General features: G+C 37.8%; 2 protein-coding genes across 2 annotated transcripts; one reads left to right on the forward strand and one right to left on the reverse strand.

The window, feature by feature from the left end:
• The first annotated feature begins 5,092 nt into the window (after positions 1-5,092).
• On the forward strand, positions 5,093-6,089 carry LOC143630208 (uncharacterized). Its single transcript, XM_077099278.1, has 3 exons — positions 5,093-5,150; positions 5,619-5,749; positions 5,859-6,089. The coding sequence occupies exons 1-3, from the start codon at positions 5,093-5,095 to the stop codon at positions 6,087-6,089; spliced, it is 420 nt and encodes a 139-aa protein (XP_076955393.1).
• A 10,768-nt stretch (positions 6,090-16,857) lies between these two features.
• Positions 16,858-17,610, reverse strand: LOC143630210 (uncharacterized). Its single transcript, XM_077099279.1, has one exon. It carries the CDS (start codon positions 17,608-17,610, stop codon positions 16,858-16,860), a length of 753 nt encoding a protein of 250 aa, XP_076955394.1.
• Between the last annotated feature and the right edge of the window lie 2,233 nt (positions 17,611-19,843).

Raw genomic sequence — 19,843 nt, forward strand, 5'->3', positions numbered from 1 at the left:
TGATGTTGAGTAGTTGAAGATTAAACCTTATCGTATGCCGACGAGTTGGTGAAGTTGTGGAAGAAGCCCAACTTCACGTGTTGGTGAAGTCAGATGGACTCACGTGATTGGTTGAGATGATCTATTGGCACGAGGATGCATGCATTTCAAAGACCTCAATCGTTATAGTCGGAGAAGCTTACACTGAAGGGGAGATCTGATATGGAAGACGCTGGGTGATTGGTAGATTTGTGAAGCTACAGGACAGTTTCAGACACGGCTGGTTGATGAGCAAATAGAAGATCATCAGTTAAGAGGGAGTCTGTTGGTGCATGTTTTGTAACAGATGATCTTTTGTGTTTGTTAGAATTGAGAGCAACGGTCAAAGGGGAGACTGTTGGTGCATTTTGTGACCGTCGCTATGCAATTCAGACCAGCGGAGACGCCATAGGTGAAGTTAGAACAACTTCGCCTTAGGCGAAGTTAGAACAACTTCGCCAACGGCGAAGTTAGGACAACTTCACCTTAGGCGAAGTTATCACAACTTCGCCATAGGCGAAGTTATGAACAACTTCGCCTACTGACGCCTACTGAAGTTTTTATATATATATATATATACGTGTGTCTTGTTTAGGTTAAGAATCCAGTAATTCAGAGAGTTGTGTGTTACAGTTTGAGTGTCGAGAGAGAACAAACAGAGAGAGAGTGTCGTTAGGGACGACCCGAGGTAGAGCTCACCTCGGGTCGGACGTGTTTCTGTTTATGTTACGGTATGTAACGTGTTTGTTTAATTATTATTATAAAGAATCTGCAGATTTGTTTATCCCGTTCTTGTATTTGTTCGTGTATTTGTTCGTGTACGTGTTTGTGTTCTTCATCTTGTACACCATTAACGAGTCTAGGAGGATTCCGCACTCCTAGACCTTGTGCGGATCTCGTATCGATCGGCGACGCCCCAGGGGGGACCTACATGTGGTATCAGAGCCTTAGGCTCTTATGCTATGGTTCGAGATCTGCGTTTTGGTGTTTCTGGCACGTTTCTGTGCGTTTCTGGCCGAACAGCGCCGCAGGCGAAGTTATTGTTCATCAGGCGAAGTTGCCGTCACTGTTCGTAGGGTTTCAGCGAAGATATAAGGTCTGGCGAAGTTGGACAGGCGAAGTTATAGCCAGGCGAAGTTATGAACAGGCGAAGTTGACTTTAGGCGAAGTTAACGAGATTAGAAAAAAAAAAAAGAGAGTTTTGGAGTTTTCGTCTGTATGGCCAGGTGTACACGATTATTGTGAGACCGGAGATGTTGTTCCGTCAACGAGTGAAACTTGTTATCTCTGGGTCTTACGTGTGAACAAATACGTGTCAACTCTGGATTTGGAGTTGAGGTTGTGAATGGGATATTGATTGAAACTGGATATTGACACATATTTGGGTGTTTGTGGGCAATGAAATTGTTGTTGTTCGAGGTTGACCAACTGAAGAAAGTCAAATTGAACTGAAGGTTTTCGTCATTATTGGATTGCGGTCAGAGCATATTATTTATGTTATTTTCAAGGCGTTCGAGAATTGGATCCAGAAACGTGATGCTTATTTATTAGAGTGAAAATTCTTGAACAAGTTGGATTTAATCGGGAACTAAAGTGTAAATGTTCTTGATCGTTATCCCTGGTGATTGAAGATGCTTCGGATTAATTAATGGTCATGTGTTAGATTCTGTCAAGGTGGTTTTGTGATGAAATTGATCACTTGATGTTGAGTAGTTGAAGATTAAACCTTATCGTATGCCGACGAGTTGGTGAAGTTGTGGAAGAAGCCCAACTTCACGTGTTGGTGAAGTCAGATGGACTCACGTGATTGGTTGAGATGATCTATTGGCACGAGGATGCATGCATTTCAAAGACCTCAATCGTTATAGTCGGAGAAGCTTACACTGAAGGGGAGATCTGATATGGAAGACGCTGGGTGATTGGTAGATTTATGAAGCTATAGGACAGTTTCAGACACGACTGGTTGATGAGCAAACAGAAGATCATCAGTTAAGAGGGAGTCTGTTGGTGCATGTTTTGTAACAGATGATCTTTTGTGTTTGTTAGAATTGAGAGCAACGGTCAAAGGGGAGACTGTTGGTGCATTTTGTGACCGTCGCTATGCAATTCAGACCAGCGGAGACGCCATAGGTGAAGTTAGAACAACTTCGCCTTAGGCGAAGTTAGAACAACTTCGCCAACGACGAAGTTAGGACAACTTCACCTTAGGCGAAGTTATCACAACTTCGCCATAGGCGAAGTTATGAACAACTTCGCCTACTGACGCCTACTGAAGTTTATATATATATATATATACGTGTGTCTTGTTTAGGTTAAGAATCCAGTAATTCAGAGAGTTGTGTGTTACAGTTTGAGTGTCGAGAGAGAACAAACAGAGAGAGAGTGTCGTTAGGGACGACCCGAGGTAGAGCTCACCTCGGGTCGGACGTGTTTCTGTTTATGTTACGGTATGTAACGTGTTTGTTTAATTATTATTATAAAGAATCTGCAGATTTGTTTATCCCGTTCTTGTATTTGTTCGTGTATTTGTTCGTGTACGTGTTTGTGTTCTTCATCTTGTACACCATTAACGAGTCTAGGAGGATTCCGCACTCCTAGACCTCGTGCGGATCTCGTATCGATCGGCGACGCCCCAGGGGGGACCTACAAGAATAGGTGAAGAAGGTTGAAAAGAAAAGGGAAGGAACGTTCGTGTATAACCGTCCGATATGCAAATCTTGTGGAAGGAGACACTTTGGCAAATGTCTCCGACCATCTAACACTATTACATGTAATTTCTACAAAAAGACGGGCCATGTTGAAGCTGATTGTAAGAGAAAGGTCGTAGTGTGTTTTCATTGTGGAAAGGGTCATTTTAGTACTGAATGTCGGAAAAAGAAGCCAACAACAGCAGTGGTTGGTGCAAGTGGTAGTGGTGTCAAGGCCGATGCCAAGAAAGGGAACGCGCGTGTGTCCATGCTTGATACTCAGTAGGTTGCGGATATACCGGACGTGATCACCGGTACATTTCCTATCAATAATGTTTATGCTAGAGTTTTGTTTGACTCAGGTGCTAACCACAGTTTTATAGATTATAAGTTCTTTAGTCTATTAAATGAACCTCTAGTTGAATTAGATAAGCATTATGAAGTTAAAACTGCTGATGGAAATGTGAGTAGAATAACCGAGGCTTTAAATAATGCAACAATTTCTTTAGCCGATCACATCATACAAGTACGATTGTTACCCGTGACATTGGCAGGTTTTGATGTATTTTTAAGTATGGATTGGTTATCATCAAATCAAGCTCGTATCCTATGTAATGATAAAACCATTGACATCCGAATAGCTAATAATAAAACCATTCGTATCACTGGAGATAAAGAAGCGGGAAAGTTAGGAATAATCTCAAAAATCAAATCAAGTCGTTGCTTAGGTATGGGGATGCATTGCATTCATGGCCTATGTAACCATAGAACCCGAACCTAAGAAAATGGAAGAGGTTCCAGTTGTATCCGAATTCAAAGACGTGTTTCTCGATGATCTACCTGGAATCCCACCAGTTAGAGAGGTAGAATTTAGAATCGACCTCATACCGGGAACTTCACCAATAGCTAAGTCTCCTTATAGACTAGCACCCACTGAAATGACAGAGTTGACAAAACAATTAGATGAGCTTTTGAAAAAAGGATTCATACGACCGAGTTCGTCACTATGGGGAGCTCCAGTTCTATTTTTTAAGAAGAAGGATGGATCAATGAGAATGTGCATAGATTTTCGTGAGTTAAATAAGGTTACAATCAAGAACAAGTACCCATTACCAAGAATCGATGATCCGTTTGATTAACTTCAAGGGGCAAGTCATTTTTCCAAAATTGATCTCAAATCAGGATACCATCAGCTGAAAGTTCAAGAAGAAGATATACGAAAGACAACGTTTAGAACTCGATACGAACATTATGAGTTCACTATTATGCCTTTTGGACTCACTAATGTTCCGACAGCTTTCATGGACATGATGAACCGTGTCTGCAAACCATACCTTCATAAGTTTGTTATCGTCTTAATTGATGGCATTTTTATTTATTCCAAGTCCAAGGAGGATCATCAAGTTCATCTCAAGATCATACTTGAAACCTTAAGGAAGGAGAAGTTGCACGCCAAATTCTCTAAGTGTGAATTTTGGTTACCGGAAGTTCAATTTCTTGGTCATATTGTAAACGAGAAAGGTATCAAGTAGATCCAACAAAGATAGAAGCCATTATAAAATGGGAGAAACCCAAGACACCAACACAAGTTAGAAGCTTTCTAGGATTAGCCGGATACTACCGAAGATTTATTCAAGACTTTTCTAGAATAGCTGTTCCATTAACTTCACTCACTAGGAAATCAACTAAAATTTGAATGGGGACCGCAACAAGAAGAAGCATTCGAAAGTCTTAAACAAAAGTTAACCAATGCACCTATCTTGGCCTTGCCAGAAGGATTGAATAACTTTACCATATACTGTGATGCTTCACACACGGGTATGGGATGTGTTCTAATGCAAGGTAAGAAAGTTATTGCTTATGCTTTGAGACAATTAAATGTTTATGAAAATAATTACGCCACACACGGTTTTGTATTAAGCGCTATAACTTTCGCGTTAAAACTATGGCGACATTATCTCTATGGTGTAAAGTTCATAATATACACTGATCACAAAAATTTGAAGCATATCTTTGTTCAAAAAGAGTTGAATATGAGGCAAAGAGGATGGATGGAAACTCTAAAAGATTACGACTATGAAATCGTATATCATGAAGGAAAAGCCAATGTAGTGGCTGAAGCTTTAAGTGGAAAGAAACATGATAAGCCCAGGAGAGTCCGAGCTCTTAGATTAGAACTTAGAATTGATTTAGCTAACCAAATTAAATAAGCTAAGAAGTTAGCACTGGAAGAAGGAAACATTAAAGCCGAAAAAGAAAATGGTACCGTTGATCAATTGGTCAAAGGAGATTATGAAATACTTAGACTTGGTAAAAGAATTTGGGTACCGGTAATTGGAAACCTAAGAAACAAAATCCTTGAGGAAGCACATAAGTTGAAATATATGATGCATCCGGGTAGTGACAAGATGTACCACAATATGAAAGAGGAGTATTGGTGGATTGGTATGAAGAAGAATATTTCCTTGTATGTTGCAAAATGCCTAACTTGTTCTAACGTAAAAACAGAACATCAGAAGCCGTTAGGATTACTACAACAACCAGAAATACCAATATAGAAATGAGATATGATAACCATGGATTTCATTACGAAGTCACCCAAAACTTCTCGTAAAAATGATGCAATCTGGGTTATTGTATATATACTTACCAAGTCTGCTCATTTTATTCCAATACAGGAAATTTATAGCATGGATAAGTTAGCACAACTATATGTCGAAAACATAGTATCTTTACATGGTGTGCCGCTATCCATTATCTCCGATAGAGATAATCGTTTCACTTCAAATTTTTGGTCAATTTTTCAAAACGCAATGGGAAGCGATAAAACTTAAGTACCATTTGAAGCTATGTATGGATGGAAGTGTAGAAAACGTGTATGTTGGTCTGAAACAGGTGATAATCAATTTTCAGGATCCGAAATTGTTCAAAGAACCACTGATCAAGTAATGCAAATTCGTGAACGATTGAAAGCAGCAAGAGATAGACAGAAAATCTATGCAGATATCCGCTGTAAACCATTAAAATTCAAGGAAGGCGATAGAGTACTACTCAAAGTATCACCCTGGAAAGGTGTAGTACAATTCGGGAAGAAAGGAAAATTGAGTTCACGTTTTGTTGGACCATTTAAATTACTTGAAAGGATTGGACCAGTTGCTTATCAACTGGAATTACCAGGAAATGAAAGGCATTCATGACGTATTTCATGTGTCAAACCTGCCCAAGTATTTAGCCGATGAAACTCTTGCAATGCCTTTGAAGGACATCAAAGTCGATGAGAAGCTTAAGTTTGTAGAACAACCAATTCAAATTGAAGATAGCAGGATCAAGTTCCTCAAACGCAAGCGACTCAATTTAGTGAAAGTCAAATGGGATTCAAGATGAGGACCCGAATATGCATGGGAGCTCGAGTCAGAAATGAAGAAGAAGTATCCCTATCTATTCCAATAAATCTCGAGGACTAGATTATTCAAAAGGTGGGGAGGATGTAACACCACGTAGATACCCGTTATAGAATTTAGCTAAAATTACCAACTTATAAAGTCTAGGGACTTGAAATGAAAATTCTAAAAATCTCATCTCATCGCGATACGTGACGGGATACACATAAACCCATCGCGTAACGCAATGAACTTGCACTTAAACCAAGATTTGGGCGACTACGCAATACGCGATCACTAACTTATAGGACCATCGTGACACACGATGACCTCGTTAAGCAACCGAGTACATGTGTCAAACCACGTGTCAACACATGGCACATTTTGACAGGCCACGTGTCATCACGTGGCATTCCGGCAATCAACTCTATCGCGTAACGCGATGGAGTACAAATTTTGCCTATAAATAGGAGGTTACGAGATTGAACCTCATTCATCCCAAAAACACCTTAATTTTACACACACTCAACCTAGGGAAGCGTGCTCGATTGCTGTAACAAGCCGACATTCCGTTTTCTCGAAATACGTGCAAGTTTTGAAGTTATAAACAAGTTATCAATCATATAAGCGAGTTTAGATCAAGATCCTACCCGTCAAGTCTCTTTTCTTATTATTATCATTCTGAGTCTGCGTACTAAGGTAGGAGTTATGTTTAAGTTATAGAAGTTATAGCTTAGACTTTAATCGAGGATATGGCCTATAACCTTGAAAGTATTTTATAAACATTTATAACGAAGTTTTCAAAGACGTTAATTCTTAATGAAGTAATGTTAACAAAGTTATATTTTGAAGGGCATGTGTCACACCCCCGTCTAGGACCTAGGAGCGTGACTCAATAGTTGGTATCGTAATTCTAAATAAATCAGAGTTGCGTTAATTTGCGGAAGACTTATAAAACTTTAAGGATCGAAAATGTAACTTATATAAAAGGCGGGATTATAAACACCCGCTTAAGTTGTTACAAAACATTTACTTGTTTAATATTTACAAACCACCATATTAAGTTTATAAAATGAATCCGAGCCATCGGATATATCAATAGCACTTCGATATTCCAAGTGCTAATCTTGTTCACCTGCAAAATGTCAAAATGTAAGAAAATACGTCAGCCACGAATGCTGGTGAACACGCGGACGCAAAATAAATTCTTTTACTTTATTACCCCTCGAAACTACGCCTGTCTCGGCCCAACGTGGCTTAGGAATAACAAATTTAAATAACACATTATAAACTAGAGCCTCTACACTAGGTCACCTCAAAAACACCGCAGCATTCGACTTCATTAAGTACCCGTAAATATACACAACGGTCGTACTCCCTGCAGGAGAGCGTCCTACGACCGAGGGTGGTGCGATCATGCCCATACATCGCATAGTACCACCTATGTAAGGATCCAGACATATGTATACCACAGCCTGAGGGCTAGGTTCATACCCATAGTTATAACGGTTTTAGGAACACATAGTTCCTTGTAAACAATTTCATATAACAAGTTGACTCTTTTGAACACAAGTTTAAAATTTTGGGGGCGTATTCACCTTATCTCTTTAGGATCGGCTTCACTCACCGTCCAAGGGTCTTTCCCTTTCTTTATCTCGAACCTATAGTTACGAGTATAAATGTTTGTTAGTCAGATACACGATCCGGCTTAAGACCTTTAGTCTTATATCTCAATCATCGATTGAACCTTTAGTTCAATTCTTATTTACTTGAAAACCTCTTGTTTAAAAGTAAATTATAAACCTTTAGTTTATATTCAAAACCCAACATTTCTTCTTCTCCAAGAAACGTAATCTTTTCTTTTATTATTTAAGAATACTCTTTATTCATTAAATAATAATTCATAACAAAGAATATAAGCATATATACTTACACACATATATATGAATTCACAATATTCAATAATCATACTTTTATTCATTTCTTTGTTATGTTTTCTTTTCTTTTATCGAGGTATCGAGTATAACCTCGACTTAAAGCTTAAGCCTTGAATATAATATTCAATTATATTGAATTCATTATTACGCCTAACCTCGTTGGCGTTTAGAAATGCTAGGGACTCGAGCATCACTCCGATGCCGCCTTACTTTGCTCGACACGCTAATCGAGGAACGCCAAATCTTCAACACTCGAGGACACGACTCTCGAGATTCCTCGCCATTATAACAACACCTTCTTGATTGAGTGTGGGTAGAGGGTTGGCAAGTACTTCGAGGAAACGTTATACACAAACGAAGGATCGTGGCACTCTTATCGAGGCAAATCGTTTATTGGTTCTAGAGAGAGGTTAGAGAGAAGTGAGAGCTGTGTTTGGGATGCCTGGAGTGAGATCCCATGGCCGCTATTTATAGGCAATATTTTGGACCCTATCGCGGTACGCGATGGGTGCTTCAGCAGAGCTATCGCGTACCGCGATATAGGTCTGATGACGCAGATCTTAGACCTGCCACGTGGTGACACGTGGCAGCACATGGTGCCGCCGTGTGCCACGTGGCACACGTTGTCAGACACCCCATCGCGGTACGCGATGGGAGTCTCTTCTGACTCATCGCGTAGCGCGTTGGGTCAGGAAAACAGAATTTCCATTTTTAACCCTCAAGTTTGGATTTTGACAATTTTAGTCCCTAGACTTTGGAAAGTTGATACTTTGAACTCGAAATTTTCACTGTGTTACAGCATGTAGTAAACTGTAAGGGGGATATCTCTAGTAATGAGTTTCTAGCCTAAGGAAAAGTAATTCATATAAATCCCAATCAACCGCGAGACTCGTTTACTTACCTGGAGAAACTCACCAAAGTGTTAGAACCTCTTAAGCCAATGCATGCTATATCAAACGTCACATAAAACAAAGTGTTTTCATTCACAAACAAAGTTATAAACTTTATCAAGGTTAAGCTTAAGAGTAATGGATTAATCAAGAAACACAACTCAAATATTTATACAAACCTATTTATGTATAGGTGGACATCATTCTCAATCAAGAAAAGTTTCAAAAGCACCGACGGTACAGGTGAATACGTTAACCTTTACGATCAGTCAAAACATATTTATACTCTATAAGATGAACGGGTTGTTTATCTTAAAGAGTCAGTCAACGTTTACATGAGATTACATGATCTCTAAAACGTTATAATACAAAATAGAAAATAAAAGCAACTCGGACCGATTACACATGTTTCTGGATCTATACATAACTATTCAGCCTAAAAAGTCAAAGGCTACGTGGTCGCATGCTAACAGTCATAACTAGTTCTCCGTTAAGGGCTACGTGGCTCAGGGAACACTTTTGTGTGTGTATGGTAGTGGTACAAATACCAGAAGTAGAAATACTTCTGTTGAGCTTGTATAGAAAACTATGTTTGTATTGTAACTGTTATTTATTTATTTTGGAGTCATACATGTTTACCAGCACATAGCTGACGTATCTTTCAACCCAATGCAGGTAATTAAGTACTTATAAGAAGTAGCAAGGATTGGAGTCGTCGTGGAGTTAGAAGCGCATAACAAGATGACTCAACTTTTGATATTAATATCCTTGTAATATAAACATGTATTTTGTAAACAAATACTTGGGTATTTAATTCCCAAGTAATTTTTCAATGTAAATTAATATTCTAAACAACTTAAAGTCTTCCGCTAAAATTAACCCATAAACTCTGATATGTTTACAAAACAGGTACCAACTATTGGTCACACGCCTAGGCTCTAAGTCGGGGTGTGACACTTCCCATTGTAGCCTACGGTCCTACTATAAGCTACGGTGACCAGGCTGTAGCTTACGTCCTAGTCTCACGGGAAATCTGTTTTTTCTTGTTTTTATTCCACATTTAAGCCGAGATAAACCCTAAATTGATTATCCTTCATACCCTATCCACCAAGGACGACTTTGGAGAAATTCTTCACCACCTTATAACCTTCTAATCACCATAATCAACAATGGTTTCATCCTTCCAATCCATGCTCGAGTCAATCATGATGAAGAGGCAAGGCTAAATCATTTGTGTTCATTTTAGGCTAGGGTTTTTTGTAATTGACTATGATCGAATTCTTTATGCTTAACTGATTATGAACTTGATTGAATTTTGTTATTTAATCTTGTTTACTTTGTCAATTGATTGTTTAAACAGTTTGTGTTCTTGATTATTGAATCTTACATCACATATCTGGTTGGGTTCATCAACATTTAGGACTAGATTCGTGTGTCAATGAACTAATAACCACTATTTATTGCAACCTAAATTGGGTTATCAACAATTCGGCTAGGGTATAGTTTGTCATCACAACCCAACTATTAGGTCTAGTAATTATCAGGCAGTCAATCTATCTGAATCTGTGATTAGCTGGTTAATGCATTACCTGACTTGAAGTGAATCATTGTTTTCATAATTGTTACAGTTTTAAGTGTTTTATAAATACAACTTTCAAAACTGCTTGACATTGACTGTCCACTTAAATAATCAGTTTAAGTCATGAGTTTTACTTGCACTTTCCTTTGATTCCCTAAGGAGATGACCTTACTTACCCATACTAGTTATAGGTATTTAAGACTTTTAAATAATTGTTTTTTATTAGAGCACAACAACTACATCAATATTTGCGAGGATGGTTGTATGGTTACAAGAGCGTCAGGCCCTAATAATAACAACTGTGAAAAGAGGGTAGCGGACTCTAATAATATATGTGAAAGAAGGGTAGCAGACCCTAACAATATATGTGAAAAGAGGGTAGTAGACCTTAACAATATATGTGAAACGAGGGTCGCGGACCCTGATAATATCTATTAAAGGAGGGTGACAGACCCTAATTATATATGCGAGGTTATACTCTTTAAAACGTAGAATTGTGAATGTAACAAGTAAGTTAAAATATGAAAGTATGACAACATGAAAATATGAAAGAATAAAAGTATAAAAGTATGAATGTAGCTATGTATGTATGTACACACGAAAGAAACTTAAGAAGGTTAAGTATGTAATATGTGTCTTCGGATACGTATATGTAAATATATGAATGTAATGTATCTTGCCAGATTATCTTGAACTCACCCAGCGTAGAGCAAACTTTTAGTATGAACGCGGGTAAATAGGTTAAAGGAATTGGCTTGAGGAAGACACATGGTATTGACTGAGTGGCTGGCATCTATAGAATGAATACATGATGTTTTCTTTATGATGTTTTAAGTTAAGACAATATGAATGTTTAAACAAGAATGCTATGTTTTGTAATTTATGGTTGAAGTTTAATTATCCGTGAAAAGTTTTTATTCACTCTGATATTTGAACAGTGTTTATGAGTAAATCCAACATCCAATGTAGGACATCGGGACCGGGCCTTATATGCTGACTTCATTGACAAGGAGACACATTGGCGGTGCGTCCGTGTATTGTCCAAGATGCTCGGAGATGGATGAGACCGCCGAGATCGGTTTTTATCAACGGCTTGACTCGGTTCATGTAGCAAGAGATCTGAATATGGTGTAAGATTCCTTCTATTTTTGTTTTTAGTAATGGAGATGTAACACCCCGGCCCGAATTGGGCTGACATGTCACAATAAACATGGTTTCTGAATAAAAGACATGCTTTTATTTATTTACTTGTCAAGTTTATAATACATTAGATAAGGTAGACTTAAAACTATTTTACAAACTAGTACGGTTAAAAGATATTTTATTATGATTATGATGCTTTATTCTTCTCTCTTAACCCCGCCCATAGTAACCCGTGTACCTGTAAAAAATAAAAACGACGGAATGAGCCGAATGCTCAGTACGGAATAATAGGCTCAAAATGATTTAATAAAACGTAATCTAGATTGAACTTATGATAATGATACGATGCAAAATAACTTAAAGAAAATAAATCTTATCATACGGATGTACCCATGAGCGAACATAAAACGTGACAACATACAGGCAGCTACTCCTGCATATTTATCACATGAGATGGCGAGTTGGCATACCCGCTATCCATATCCTTAATATTAATCCTAGGACCGATCCATACGCCTCCTAATAATCATATGTACCACTTGTACTTAAGAGACGCCGTGAACTGATCTCACCGTCACGGGTGGTGCACATGTTGTCGGTGCCGCAACAACATGCTCGTGGGACACTCCACGAGAAGCGACACTCAGGGTATCGGAATACAAATGAACTTATTCATATAACTCATAGCAAACATATTTTCGTAACATATATCCGAACATGCGATAATGAGTATAATTAAACATAATAATATCGCATGACATGAAAGCTAAATCCAATGTTTAATCAGAACTGAAATCCAACGGACATCCAAATGAAATGATAATTCAAAGACGTGAGGAGTTATAAAATATATATTAACTCAACGGGTTTATATCAATTAAATATGAACGCAATGGAAAGTGGGGTAAGGATCCGTACATTTTAATGTTCCAAAGTAATGCTAGAGCGTTTAAGATAATCTACATAAAAGTTATATATTATTTAGAAAACTACATTTGGATTTTCATTGTTGATTTGCTTCACATTTAAATACTCAGTAGCGGATAAATATTTTATTAGGTATATAAAACATAATAATAGATAGATATGTTCATGTTTTAAAGATTAATTAGTGTTTTGACGTTTTAAAATTTTAAACTTTTTTTTATTATTTAAAATAAATTATTTGATTACTTATTTTAGACAAAATTAATAGACAATACAGTTATGACTATTGCTTATTATCATAATTTTACTAAATAAAATTCTTAATTTTATAATTAAATCAACCATCCTAGATGGTAAGTGAACTTTAAAATTCAACGTGTGTGTGTAAATATTATGTAGAAGTAATAAAAGACAATTACTAAAATTTTTATATTCATAAATCAATTAACACTAGTGGGTCATTAAATAACAATATAATAAAATATTGTTTGTTATCTTCTTCATATGCATGAAGAATGAAAGAATATAAAACAAATGTACAGGTTAAAAATGTGAGTGTTTTAAACCCTTTTATTAAGTTTAGTATGTGTATATATATACATGAGTGCGTAAGTATATATGATTAAGTGTAACTATTAGCGTGCGAGGCTACCTTACGTTCGGGATGAAGGGTTGTCGATTAAGGTCGGTTGTGTCGTAACGTTAATCGCGATGGTTCAGAGGTGGTAGGGGTATGGTTATGGATTGGAGATGTTGAACAAGGATATTGTTTTGATATTTGAGCTTTTATATTGCTTATCTGGGAAATGAAGGTTGGCCGTAAAAGGTGCGGTTTGGCCGGAAACTTGTCTTAAGTTCTATACTATGCTTCCAAATATATGTATAAACTTCACGAATTCGTCATATACCGGTGGCGATAGGTAATAAGGTTGTCTATTTTGTGTGGATTCATTTTGGGTTCTTTGGAAACTACGAGTTACCGTCGGGATTGTTATGAATATTGAAAGTCTAGTATATATGACATTAAAACCCAATACTTGGTTTTATATTCAACAACTTTCTTCCTGACCAAGTTATAAATTAGTTCAAAGATGTTTATCACCACAAATCGACGGGCTCTACGTTTGTATATGACGTATCCTTGTATTCATATAACTCTCCACGTTGCCTTCTTCAGATTTACATTACCATATTTTATTATTATTATTATTATTATTATTATTATTATTATTGTTATTTTTATTTAATGTATTTTAGTTTAAACGTAAGTTTTATTTCATTAATTATATATCATTTAAAATTGTATGTTTAAACTTGAATATACTAGGATATATATTTTTCTTATTTTTTTTACAATTTCTATCGGTATAGAATTATATTAAAGAATGATTTTAAATTTTCGATTGTTACAACTATTACCCCCTTAAAAGAAATTTCGCCCTCGAAATTTGTGGTTTAAAAAAAAAATACTTGATATTAAAGGTAATAAAAGTTCTATTGTTCTTGAAAATAAGTTTCATAGTTACCTGGGCTAAAAGTTTACTGGTCGAACAGACTAGGGTATATAGAACGAATCGACTCTTCGGTTTCCCATGTAGCTTCACGTTCAGAGTGATTTTTCCAAAGAACTTTGACAAACGGAATTACATTTTTACGCATAATCCTTTCTTGTCGGTCTAATATGGCTTCGGGTTCTTCCTCGTATGACAAGTCTTCGTGAATTGTAAGTGACGGATAACTAATAACGTGGAGAGGATGATAATTGTATCCTCTTAACAAGGACACGTGAAAAACATTATGAACATGTGAGAGTTGTGGCGGTAATGCTAGTCGGTATGAAACCTCTCCGATTCTTTCGAGAATTTCAAAGGGACCAATGAAACGAGGACTACGTTTTCCTTTGGTTCCAAATCTGCAAATGCCACGCCAAGGTGATACTTTTAAAAAGACACGGTCGTCAACATTGAATTCGAGCGTTCGTTTGTGTTGGTCTGCATAACTTTTTTGTCTACTCTGAGCTTCTTTAAGCTTTTCTCGTGCAATGGTGACTTTTTCATTAGTAATTTGGACTAACTCAGGTCCTTCAATAATCTTTTCTCCTACTTCCTCCCAACAGATAGGTGCTCGACATTTACGGCCGTATAGCAATTCGAATGGAGCCATATCAATACTTGCTTGCCAACTGTTGTTGTAAGCGAACTCAACGAGGCATAAATATTCATTCCAATTTCCGGACCATTCAAGTGCACATGCTCGGAGCATATCTTCTAAGGTCTGAATCGTTCGTTATGATTGCCCATCCGTTTGTGGATGAAAAGTCGTACTGAACTTCAGACGCGTGCCCCAAGCATTTTGAAAACCTTTCCCAAATCGTGATGTGAAACGTGGGTCTCTATCCGAAACGATTGAAGATGGTGTACCATGGAGTCGAATAATCTATTGAAGAAAAACTTCGGATAACTGGCTAACCGAAAATTTTTGCTGAATCGGTATAAAATGAGCCGATTTAGACAATTTATCGACTACAACCCATATAACATCGTTTTTCTTGAATGTCTTGGGCAAACCGGTAACAAAATCCATTGTAATCTCATCCCACTTCCATATTGGGATATCCAATGGCTGTGATAATCTATTTGCTCGTTGATGTTCAATTTTCACTTGCTGACAGGTGAGACATTTACTTACGTATCGAGCAACGTCTTCTTTCATTCCATCCCACCAAAAGTTCTGACGTAAGTCCGATACATCTTCGTAGACCCTGGGTGAATAGAAAATGGTGAACTATGCGCTTCGGCTAACAAAGACTCACGAAGGGTGGAGTCATTGGGTACACAAAGTCTTTTTCCGCACCAAATCACTCTGTGTTCATCTATACGGAATTCAGATTGCTTACCCACTTCAAGGTTTTGAACAATCGCCCATAAGCCTCCATCTTCCTTTTGGGAATCTTTAATCCGTGTTATGAGATCAGGTTCAATCTGTATTCTAGCAAGATATTCATCAGATTCACCAATCTGAAGCCCGATGTCCATTTTATTAAGATTATGAATAATGCGAGGCTGAATTTGAAGGCAAGATATACCACCGAAATTCTTTCGGCTTAAGGGGTCAGCTACACCATTGGCTTTTCCCGGATGATATTAAATGTTTGCGTCATAGTCCTTTAAAAGTTCTAACCACCTTCTTTGCCTCATATTTAGCTCTTTCTGAGTGAATATATACTTAAGGCTCTTGTGTTCGGTAAAGATGTCACAGGTTTCACCATATAGATAGTGTCGCCTTATCTTCAAGGCAAAGACGACTACGTCTAATTCTAAGTCGTGCGTTGGATAGTTAACTTCATATGGTTTCAATTGACGTGAGGCATAGGCGATAACCTTCCCGTGTTGCATTAACACACATCCTAGGCCTATCTTTGAAGCATCACTATAAATTTGGTAACCTCCTGATCCAGAAGGAAGAGTGAGTACTGGAGCTGATACGAGTCGTTTCTTTAATTCTTCAAAGCTTTTCTCTTGCTCTTCCTTCCATGAGTACTTTAATCCTTTCCTCAAGAGTTTTGTGAGAGGTAAAGCAATCACCGAAAATCCTTCAACAAATCTCCGGTAGTAGCCAGCAAGACCCAAGAAACTTCGTACTTCGGTGACAGAAGTGGGTCTAGGACATTTTGTAATAGCTTCGATCTTTGCTGGGTCCACCATGATCCCATCTGCGGATATAACATGACCTAGGAATGCCACTTGGCTAAGCCAAAAGTCACACTTTGAAAATTTTGCATACAACTTCTTATCTCGCAAAATTCCAAGTACTGCATGTAAATGTGTTTCATGCTCTTCATAGCTCTTAGAGTACACTAGATGTCATCAATAAAGACAATGATGAATTTGTCGAGAAACTTGTGAAATACGCGATTCATTAAATCCATGAAAACTGCAGGCGCATTGGTTAGTCCAAAGGGCATAACTAAGAATTCATAATGACCATAACGAGTACTGCGAAAGGCAGTCTTTGGAACATCATCATTCTTGACCTTCAATTGATGATAACCGGATCTTAGATCGATCTTTGAGAAGAATTGAGCACCCTGTAATTGATCGAATAGGTCGTCTATACGAGGCAATGGATAACGATTTCGGATTGTGATCTTGTTTAGTTCTCGATAATCTATGCATAATCGCATTGTCCCGTCTTTCTTCTTTACAAACAATACTGGTGCGCCCCAAGGTGAGACACTTGGTCGGATGAATCCTAGATTCAACAACTCTTGCAGTTGTTCCTTGAGTTCTTTTAGTTCTAGGGGTGCCAACGATATGGTGCTTTAGAAATAGGCTCGGCGCCAGGAATAAGATCAATCGTGAATTCGACTTCACGATCTGGTGGAAGGCCAGGTAGTTCTTGTGGGAATACATCTGCATATTCACATACAACCGGATGGCTATCTATGGTTGGTTCCTCATACGAATCTGATTTGACGTATGCTAAAAATCCTTCACAACCGTGTGATAGAAATTTCTGGGCTTTAAGTGCAGAAATAATCATAAGAGATTTACGCGGTGGTGTTCCATGATATATAAAATCTGGACGCTGAAGATCACCGAAAATAACACATCGAGAATAAAAAACTATTGTGACATGGTGTCGAGATAACCAATCAATCCCGAGAATAACATCGAAGTCAGACATATACATCGGATAAAGGTTCGCGTTATACACAACAGATTCAACACGAATAGGACAATCTTTATATACGCTAGTGATTATGAATGAATCATTCATCGGAGTAAAGATTGTCAAAGTATGATCTAATGGAATGGGCCTAATCATAAGGTACTTAGTAAACGAGTTAGATACTACAGAATGGGTTGGTCCTGTATCGAAGAGCACATAGATACTACGTTCACCAAGCTGAAGAGTGCCCGATACCGTACCTGGGGCATTTTTAGCATTAGTAGTAGAAAGTGTAAAAACTCTTCCTCCAGTGTTGGCTGGTGCAACATTTCCTCCTATTTTCTTCTTGGTGTCTTGCTTAGGACAATTCTTGATCATGTGCCCAGTTACGCAACATCTAAAGCATGCTCCTGTACCTTGGCGACATATGCCTTAATGTCTCTTACCACAAGTTTTGCATGTAGGATGTAAATTCTGATTAGGGTTTATATATTGATTAAGTGGTTGAGCTCTGATAGGTTCTGCGTATAGCTGAATTTGGTTTTGAACGGGTTTCTGGTTCTGTGGTCTAGACTGCCAAGGGCGTGTTTGATTTCCAGAGTTTCTATTCGCTTGTACCTTGCGATCTTGGGGTTGTGTCGTAGTGGATGGTTGGCCAATAGGTTGCTTAAGTTGTCCCTCCCTGTCTCTCCTTTTGTTTTCGCCAGTTCGAGATAAGAATTCTTTTCTTTCAAACTCATAAGTTTTGATTGCATCAGCCACTTCGGTAATATCCTTGAACTTCATATACATAATCGACTTCCGAATTCGATCACTAACTGCCCATTTACATTTTTCTGCTTGGGCTTCTACTGACCCTGCGGCGTCTCCAACTATATTAGCCAACTTTGAGAATCGAGTAATGAACTCCGAAGCAGGTTTATCATTTCTTTGACGGATAACAGCGTATTCTCTGATATAAGCTTCCTTATCAGCAGTAGAAAAGTACTTATCATAGAAGATGGTGCGAAAATCGGCCATGAAAGATTAGCAGCATAAACATCTCCTCCTTTAACTTGTTTATATCCTTCCCACCAAGTTTGTGCGTCATCTTCTAGTTTGTAGGTTGCCAGCCTAACCTTGCATAGATCTGCAACTCCAAGAACATCAAAGATCTTCTCAATATGGGCTATCCAGTTTCTTGCTTCGATGGGATTAGTTGCATGGTTGAAAGATTTCGGCTTTTGCTTTTGGAATTTCTCGATCCACATGTGTATACCATTAGCATTGTTATTTATGGTGTTCTCACCAGTTGCAGGACCAAAATTGTGATTGCCATTGGTATGTTCTGGGGGACGAGATTGTTGAATAACGGCTTCAACAGTTTGGGCAACAAGGTTTGGAAGCAACCCATCAATAGCTTGTTTAATAGCAGCAATTACATTTGGATCAATTGGGGTTTCGTTAGAGGCAGTTTCGTTGAGAGGGCGGTCAGTGCGAACATTTCTACGAGGTTGACGACGAGGAGGCATCTAAAAGAATATACGTAAGGATTAGAAAATCATAACGATTTCTAACTTAATCATATCCTATATTCTACCAATTCCTCACAGGCCTTAATTACTATGTTTAAGTTTTCTACAGGAAATAGCCTTTTGCTCTGATACCATAGCTGTAACACCCCGGCCCGGATTGAGCTGACGTGTCACAATAAGCATGGTTTCTGAACAAAAGACATGCTTTTATTTATTTACTTGTCAAATTTATAATACATTAGATAAGGTAGACTTAAGACTATTTTACAAACTAGCACAGTTAAAAGATATTTTATTATGATGCTTTATTCTTCTATCTTAACCCCGCCCATAGCAACCTGTGTACCGGTAAAAAATAAAAACGATGGAATGAGCCGAATGCTCAGTATGGAATAATAGGCTCAAAATGATTTAATGAAACGTAATCTAAACTGAACTTATAATAATGATACGATGCAAAGTAACTTAAAGAAAATAAATCTTATCATACGGATGTACCCATGAGCGAACATAAAACGTGACAACATACAGGCAGCTACTCCTGCATATTTATCACATGAGATGGCGAGTTGGCATACCCGCTATCCATCTCCTTAATATTAATCCTAGGACCGATCCATACGCCTCCTAATAGTTATATGTACCACTTGTACTTAAGAGACGCCGTGAACTAATCTCACCGTCACGGGTGGTGCACATGTTGTCGGTGCCGCAACAACATGCTCGTGGGACACTCCACGAGAAGCGACACTCAGGGTATCGGAATACAAATGAACTTATTCATATAACTCATAGCAAACATATTTTCGTAACATATATCCGAACATGCGATAATGAGTATAATTAAACATAATAATATCGCATGACATGAAAGCTAAATCCAATGTTTAATCAGAACTGGAATCCAACGGACATCCAAATGAAATGATAATTCAAAGACGTGAGGAGTTATAAAATATATATTAACTCAATGGATTTATATCAATTAAATATGAAAGCAATGGAAAGTGGGGTAAGGATCCGTACCTTTTAATGTTCCAAAGTGATGCTAGAGCGTTTAAGATAATCTACATAAAAGTTATATATTATTTAGAAAA

Source organism: Bidens hawaiensis, unplaced genomic scaffold (genome assembly GCF_021521415.1).
Source record: "Bidens hawaiensis isolate Kalapana, Puna unplaced genomic scaffold, B.hawaiensis_p1.1 tig00005588_1, whole genome shotgun sequence".
NCBI lineage: Eukaryota > Viridiplantae > Streptophyta > Magnoliopsida > Asterales > Asteraceae > Bidens > Bidens hawaiensis.